This window comes from Octodon degus, unplaced genomic scaffold (genome assembly GCF_000260255.1).
Source record: "Octodon degus isolate 3935 unplaced genomic scaffold, OctDeg1.0 scaffold00007, whole genome shotgun sequence".
Lineage (NCBI taxonomy): Eukaryota > Metazoa > Chordata > Mammalia > Rodentia > Octodontidae > Octodon > Octodon degus.
Genome location: NW_004524583.1, coordinates 6055232 through 6064114, shown reverse-complemented (window position 1 = coordinate 6064114; position 8883 = coordinate 6055232). Strand labels below are relative to the sequence as shown.

The following is an 8883-nucleotide window of genomic DNA, read 5'->3' as shown; positions in this document are numbered from 1 at the left end:
CGGTTCAATCCCCCAGCACCACATGCCAGCCAGCCCCGCCCCCTGGTGGGCTGAGCTGGCCACACACACACACACACACACACATTAAAAAAAATAATAATAATAAAAAAAAAAATTTAAAAAAATAATGGTAAACCTTCTAGCAATAGTAAAGCACAAAATTTTGAATTATACTTATGAACTGAGCGAAGATGACTTGGGAAAAGTATGCTATCAACTAGGGGCTAAACTATCTTTGATGCTAGTACAGAAAGACATTTGTTTCTCTGCAACTAGTGCCACAAGCTTCAGTGTTGCTTCTTGCCTATCCTTCCTTTATCTGGATGACTTCTGTTACTACAGAAACAGAGATAAGATCTGGACATACCACAATCCCTGCTACGTACACTGGGTTCTATAAGGGTGATGGCAGCTACATGGTGTTTGATGATGGTTTCATAATCTTTTGGGATTTAAACTGCAAAATATGATCAAATCACAAGAAAGCATCAGAATATACCAGAAACACGCAGCTCAGTCTCATAGTGATCCTCCTGATTTCTGTCTTCCTACTGCTGGGATTACAGGAGTATTCCACCACACCCAGACTTATAAGATCTTTTATAAACTTTTTAAAATTTATTTATTTGATAGGCCAGTGGACTGAAGCACCTCTTTAGGCACAGCACAGCTACCAGGGCTCGATCTTCAGTGTGCCGTGCCAGGCCTGCACACGAGGACACACTGAGACAGCGATTGAGACTAGGCATGGTGGCACACACCTGTAATCCCAGTGCTTGGGAGGCTGAAAAAAATCTCTACATAGGTTTGAACTGATGTGTCATAATACAGAGATAACCGGTAAACTACTCTACCTCCAAAACAGTGGTTTGAAAAAAAAAATTTACAAGTTAAAATTTTGCTAACCAAAAAAGTTATCTATCGTGAATGAAATGGGTAACTGCCTTCAATCATCAGGTTTTCTGTGACAGCTTTAGTGAGATCAATGAACTTCTAGTCCTAGGGTAAGAGTTTCTGTTTTCCTATATTGTGCCACTGCTTGAGTTTTGTTTTTAGTCCTGATTTCACAATGTCAACAAGCTCTGAGAGAATGTAATGTTAAAAGTTCCCAATGGTTTTTGTTCCTTCTTCCCTTCCTATAATTTTCTCTGCACATCAGGAAGATGTCAAGTCTTCTCATTCAGGAAAAATACTGAACTGACAAGCCAACGTTTGCTCACTCGAAAGTCTTTGAAATCTTCCAGTAGGCTCAGTTTCTCAGGTACAGACTCCAGATGGTCCAAGGCCACTCGAGTACTCTGAAAGACAAAATGTGAAGAAAGCAACATTATAAAGAATTCATTAATAATCTCAGAATCTAAATCTGAAAATGAGATTTCTCCACTAGTACAAGAAAATCAAGCTATAGATTTAGGGAATCAAATAAGAACGGAACTACTGTATTGTATTTCTAAGAACAAATACATCAATTTAAATAAATTTTTTTTTTCCTTTCAAAAAGTATGAAACTCATTTGCAAGACTGGCTCAGATATAAAAACTCTTCTTGGATAACTGCTTTCAAGTGATAATGTCATGAAACTTTCTACAGACCACTTCATATTCATATTAATTTACAAATCTGCTTCAGTGAGCATCAGAAATAAACCAGAAGGTAACACTGAGAAATAGATAACTTTGCAGTTACTTATATATAGGCCATACTAGAGATTCTTAAGTGTTACTGTTGTGAAGAAAAACATTCTAAATATTTAAGAAAGAAATGGGGAGCAGTTTTCAAAAGATAGGAGATATATCTGAAATTTAACAGATCATGTTGATTAAAAAAATCAGTAATTTTACTTAATCTTTGATTAGCTGGCACCATTACACCCACCAATGTAAACATTACAAGGTAATAATCTGGAAATTAGTTCAAAGCCAATGTGAATTAAGAGATTAAGTAGAAGAGTAGTCCTGAGACCAGCGTATGTATTATATGCATCCCTGTATTCTTCGTCCTGCCAGTGCTAGATCAAGTAATAGGTGTTAGCAATAGGTGGTACTGTTTTTAATTTAAAGTGAGCTTTAATTGTTCAATAGGACAAAAAACTGTGGCTATTGCACAGGAATAAACTGACATGTCTTTCAAAAACAAGACATAGTTGTAGAGTAGTAGGGAAGTTAGTGGCTCCGTGACATTTCTTGTGTTCCCTGACATCTCCCATTGGCATGCTGCTGAACAACGGACTTAGACTGAAACTGTTAAAAGCCTGTTTTCTCTTTCATCTTGAATCCTGTCCTGAGAACTTCAGAGACCACAAGCTCCACAAGGCATAGCTACAAGACAGGAAAAAAGCAGCTCACCCTGTTGAGCTTCATTTGAGTGAGAAAACCACCTCTATTGTTGAGCCATAAGATTTAAAAGTTTGGCACATATTAATACATAATGCAGCATTAATTATCACGAATAATACCTACACTGAAAGTTAATCTAATAGTAGACTAACCAGATAATAGACTAATCGGCTAATCTGTCTTTTTATCAGGTAGGGACTCTAAACTGAGTATTCAGAGGACTGGCCAGATAGCTCAGCAGATTAAAGCACCTGTTTAGGTAGTGTGCAGGGACCAGGGTTCAATCTGGGCAGTGCCAGCCCCACCGCTGGGCTGGGCTGGGCTGAGATGGTGATTGAGACTGGGAGTGGTGGCCCATGCCTGTAATCCCAGCACTTGGGAGACTGAAAACAGGAGGACAACTGCAAGTCCGATCTACATAGTGAGACCCTGTAGACTGTGTACTAAATACAGAAAAAAATAAACTGAGTATCCAGTAATGTTTTTGTCTCAGGATGGGTTCAGCTTTCTTCTCCTCAATGCTTTGAGATTCCCTGTTGCTCTTCAAGAAGTCCTTTAACTGGAAGTCCCAATCCTGGGCCTCACTCATACAATGTTTCATGTCTCCCACAGAGTTTGGATGCAGGCAAGGATGGAGACAGAAAGCTAAGACTCTAGGTTTCCATTGTGGATGTGTTTGAGGTATCCATTACCAAGTCCTTGTTCTGCAGTAATTATTTCAATTCAAAAGCCTTTCAGGAATTCTCCAGAACACAAGATGCTTCCTCTCCAATGTCATCTGCTTGGCCAAGCACTAAAGTTTTCTCTTTGTTGTTCTATCACTTTTTAAAAATATTACTTTTTTTAATTGATTTTATTGAGAAAAAATTAGCAATGAGACAGTATCAAAACAACTTAGTAGGACAGTTACAATAATTAATACACTGTATACTTTTGTCTTCCTAGTAGTTATTCATAGTACAAGAGGCAGACAAGATATCCTGTCCAAACACTATTGGTAAAAATCCTTCTTCTCAGTGAATTAAGAGAAAGTAGCTGTATATCTATCCTATTTTATATATACAGATACAAAATGGTCCTTCATTTATATCCCCTTTTTTTGTTTAGTTTTGTCAGAAATGGGAATTCCACTGCCATTTAATTATTGTAGGTGTGCAAATTCAGCAAAATAATCCAATATCGTCCAGTAGTCCACAACAGTAGTGGGTTCTCCAGAGGACTGGCAATGTCAGCAATTGTTGACTTGAGCCTTTTGTAGCTCAGCCTATTAATATGGCTTTACTTTTTATATCTCGTTTTTATACTTTCTGATAGATGGTTAAGACCAAGATAAAGCAAGGCCTACATAACAAGAAATGTAACTTTTGTATCTCACAAGGTAAGTCAAATCCCCTTGGGATTTAGCCTGAAACCCGGTACCGCAGTTTGTAGATTCTTTGTCAGTGTCAGCCATATGGATGAATCACGGCCATTGCTTGACCACTTTGCTCTCTGTGAAAGCCTGAGAGAATATTTTTTCTCCAGATGACTCTCCTTAGGCACACTCTACATCACTGATCACTTTCCTCTGTGGCCCCATAATCTCCTTGATCAGAAAATTTGGGATACCACCAAGTTACAGGATGTTACAATACAGGTTCTCCTATGTGCTGAGTCCTCAAAGACCTTGAAAGGTTAGGGCCAAAATGTTGGCTGTCTGTGTAGCCCTTCTTTTTCTCTAATTTTTGGTCTGCAAACTGAAGTTGTTAACCTCCAGAAGAGAAGCTTAATGATATTATTACCTATAACATAGGCAGTTGAGCTTAACCACACTGTTTAGCATTCTCACCTTGACTAACTATATATGCTGATACCTGCGAACTAAGCAAGTGCACTGAAGGGCAATGTGTAAATACTAGGGTTGTGCTTGGAATGCCTGTCATTCTGGTCTTCTAAATATGTACTGCTTGTCATGTCATATCAATCACTGCTATACTGTCTCACAAGTAAATATTTGTTTATAAAAAAGGGAAATGAAAACAAGAGACAATAAAAAAGTCATAGGATAAATTACATAGCTAGATTTCTAAATTTCTGTGCAAAAAATATGCAATTGTTTATTTCAATATTTTTAAAATATTTTTTGTTTATTTTCTTTTTTTCCTGCACACTCTGTAAGGATTTAAAGTTTAACATATCAATACTTGATGAAAACTACCTGTTCTATGCCATGTCTAAGATGTTCTGAGATATCTTACCACTTGGAGTCCTGGAGAGCTAGCTAGCTTCTAGTTTTGTCACACAGTAATCAGTGTTTTTAGTTCTTTCTTCACTTACTTTTGTGATGTGATTTTAGACAGCAGGGTATGAACACTCTTATTCCACAATTTTGAGCAGAAAGTTGTATGCACTTTTAAAGCAGATGTACTTCTTTTCCACTGTCCATTTACAGATCAGTTCCTTCCATTTAACATTTATAATACTGTTAGTCCTGCTGAATGGACTTTAACCTGCAGGTATTTTAAGTAACTTAGTTTAACTTTTTCATGTGTAGGAAAGAGTCATCAAACTGCTGTGTGTCTTAATATAGGCCACAACAAGTAGGTTTAGGGCAGCAGCTTGTTTCAGCCACCATCTATCACATATTTATTTAAACGAAACAATGATGCATTTCCTAAGAACCATCTCGTCCCTTGAACAATAAAATAAAAAATAATGTTCCAATGATTCTAAAGCAAAACTGCATGCATTGAATAAAATCCTCTTGAGACTCTATTAAGACTGGAAATATTAACATTTTATTTCCCCTTTCACCCCATAATTTTTATCATTCAGAAACAATTCTCTGAACATGGGTTAAGAATGTTAAACTCATTTTAGTATCACAATAAGCGAATAATCTCTTTTCCCACTATAAAGCCAGCATATTATGTAAATATTATTGATTAAAATTTTCAACAAACAAGGGACTGGATAAAAGTATTTTTTTATTGCATGTGCAATAAAAATATTAAAACTAATTTAGTTTTAGTATTTTATCATATTCTACATAAATAATCAAATTAGTATATTTTTGTGAATGAAATCTCAAAAACTAAATTTCTTCTTTTTTAAAAAAAAATTATTTATTTGCTACAGGGGCTCACTACACAGCTCAGACTCTTAGTAATCCTCCTGTCGCAGCCTCCACAGCACCACTCCTTGCATTTGCCAGGCAGGTGCTTAGACCACTGAGCTATCTCTCCATCCCCTCTTTTTTCTTAAGTGAAATTATTTTTATGTTTTATTTCCCTATATCCCTCTAGCCTAACCCCATATTTTCATTAACTGACTTTTATATTTTCTCAACCTTTTATTTCAGTTGTGGTTTATGTTCCATTTATGTGTTACTTCAAAATGAGAAATACTCTCTGGTACACTGATTTTTCTCTTTAATTTTACATATTTTATATTCAATTAATTAACAAGTGTGTACACCAGATATCACCAAAAGACCAGTAAGATGTGGATTATACATTTCCTGTTTTTCACGAAATTTTAACCACCACGGGGAGATGCATATGCAGCAAAAGATGTAAAAATTACACAATGAAAAAGTAAATTGCAGTTATTTTAAAGAGATTTATAAATTTCAGTCTTTTATAGGAAAATAGATAAACCTTGACAACACAATCGTTAATGAAATAAATTGGTCACACAAGCTAAAATACTACATGGTTTCTCTTATATGAGAAACTTCAAAACATAAGTAAATTAAAGACCAAAAGCAGATAGATAATAGGAAACAGGGAGCCAGCTCTCTTGCAAAAGGTGAAGGGGACCAAGACACGGGGCAAGGGGGAAAGGAAGAGTGAGTGCGTAAGGAGATGAAAAATAATTAAGATGTGTTATGCACAGGTATCAAGTGTGCATAACACATCTTAATTATTTTTCATTAAAGTGCAAGCATGAAGAATCATAAAAATAAAACGTACAAAAGAAGTCAACATGCAGAGGGTGATGCTTCTAGGTATCTGCAACCATGAGACAGGAGGTAGTGAGGGTGATCTGCTCAGGACCCGGGAATCTCATCACACAACTTCACAATTAAGTGATGTGGGGAAATACTTTCCTTTTCTATGCTGTGCATGAACATGTATGCATAGAAACTTTAGAACACTCATGTTTCCATTGTTTTAATGCGAGACTGCCAGAGTTATAATTAGAGGCTTATCACACTACTTGTCAATTCAAATTATATTTTCTTCAAAACTAGAAGTACTATAAAGACAAGATCCATAGGGAGACAAACATTCGAAAATAAGAATAAGTGCTTTTCAAAGGCTCCATGAATATCATCTCAGATCCTAAGGCAAATATCTCCTGTCAAGTCAAGGGAACTTCTAGTGAACTCTAAGTTGGTCTATTTTTTTCTTTTCCTTTATATTACTTAATGCTTGAAAGGAAAGGACAAGTCCGTACTGTTGGAATTAAGAAAGCAATTATTCCAGTACATTTTGGTAAAGGCATTAGCAAATGACAGAGTGCTTAGTTTGTCTTTAATTTTCTTAATTCTATTTTTTAAAAATAAGTAAATTAGTTGTGCATAAAATGATTTTAAAATGTTCCATTCCTAAAAACATTAAGATATACTCAATTTGACACCAAATTTGAACACAAAGAAAAACTCGCTGAGAGACTTCACTTCATAAAAAACAAATACACCGAGTGGATCTGGTTCCTCTCCGAGGCTTGAACAGCTAGATTTTCATGTCCTGAAAACACTGGCAAAGCAGACGATCCTTTCATCTCCACTCTGCTCAGGAGCAAGATGAAAATGCAATTCAAAATTGAATTGTATTTTAACAGAGACAAAACTTTTTTAGAGTTAACTACATTTTAATCCACTTCCTAATCATACACTATCTGAGGTAGATATTACTGTTATCAGCATTATAAAGATTAGATAGGCCGGGGAAATGCCTCAGTGAAATAAGCATTTTCCTGGCAAGTGCAAGGGTCTAAATTTAATCCCTGGTTCTGGGGAAAAAAAAAAAAAAAAAAAAAAAAAGATTAGATAATTGAGAATCAGTTTAAAACCTTCACATTCATGAAATGGCAAAACTGGTATGCAAATGCAGGCACGCAGTGTGACAATGGCAATATTCTTAATATAAAAGTATGGTTGTGGTAATCCAAGTTAAAGGGAAGTAGACAGCAACCAGAAGCTATACCAGCGAGTGCTCTGTGACAATTCCTAACTCCTCTCTAGCTGTCAATTCTTCAAGCCTCCGAGTTTGAAGCTATGTCCTTCATGGATTTATTCTGTTAGAGTAGTTTTAAGATGAAATTGTGAAGAATGTGATCTTGCCAGTGCTGAGCAGTACGGGCTCAGGACCACGTGTCCAAGCACCCTCAGGTACAAGTTTGGATATCATTTTGGTTGGTAACAGTATGCCACGCTAAGAGCAAGGAGAGTTTTATGACACTCTTTTCCTCATTGTCCTCCTCCTCCTCTCCTACCTCCTCTTGTAAAAAGTAACACTACCACAACACACTCTCAGGCCTATAAGATGTAATTCAAATAAATGCTGCATGAATGAAGACAAAGGCAGAGGTACTATGTTGTAATAAACCCACATACCTTCACCTCCTTATTAAAAATCCACAAATTAGAGTTTGTGGTTTGATTTATTTTCTTCAGAGCAAGGACAAGTTCAAGTAATAGAAGAAAGAGCAAAGAATAAAGTGCTAGCTTTACTATTCCAAAATCTCAACATATGTCAACCCCCTATGTGGAGCACTTTGTACTGGTCTGAAGATTGTTTTCTTTGACGTTTCGTTTGTTTCAGACTAACATAACTGTATAATACAGTATGACAATATAAGTAGCAGCAATTAGGAATTAGAGAACAGAACGTATGGCAAGTCCTAGGTTCCTATCTCCTATAGAGAATTCTTAAGGAACAAATTTAACCATAGGCATATTTTATTTCATATTATTTTCTTTGTAAAAATGTATATGCTTACTTTCTTATTAACATAATTTTCTTTGTAAAACTCATCTGTTTACTAACATTTAGCACATAAAATTTTCTTATAATGCAATGAAGTTACAAGTATTTTGAGGTTCAGGCAATAAAGGAGATGTCATCTATATTTTTATTTCAAAAATAAATGTGTACATTTTTGGCACAACACATTAAATAAATGAGGCTCTGAAGTAGTTTATTTGGGTTCAAAAATGAAATTCATTTGGAAAGTGATCCAGTGCACAGCTTTCCTGACAAATGGCTGAAGGGTGGTGAAAGGGCCTGAGTAAACACATTTCAAGGCAAGGAAGGCTGCGATCATAAGAAGGGCAGACTGTACGCTTGTCACTGGTGGAGATTCGATCCAGTACAGCTGTGCTGGCTCTCAAGGACCCCTGTTCCCCTCCAAACTGTCTAAGACATTCTCTGGAACTGAACCAAACAGTAGCAGAAAGAAGGCTGCGAAGTCACACACTGTTGACGCACAGTGTCGAGAGCCCCAGTGAAGAAAGCAGGGTGGGTTTCTTGGAAGATCAGAAGAGCCCACTATTTACAGA

At 36.4% G+C, this 8883-nt stretch overlaps 1 protein-coding gene across 1 annotated transcript in view; it reads right to left on the bottom strand.

Moving 5' to 3' along the window:
* The window catches only part of LOC111813322 (centrosomal protein of 128 kDa-like), a 77968-nt gene that overhangs the window by 23986 nt on the left and 45099 nt on the right, over positions 1-8883 (bottom strand). Inside the window, exon 3 of the mRNA XM_023703893.1 lies at positions 1221-1298. Within this exon, the coding sequence (XP_023559661.1) occupies positions 1221-1298 (78 nt within the window). The remainder of the gene's footprint in view (positions 1-1220; positions 1299-8883) is intronic.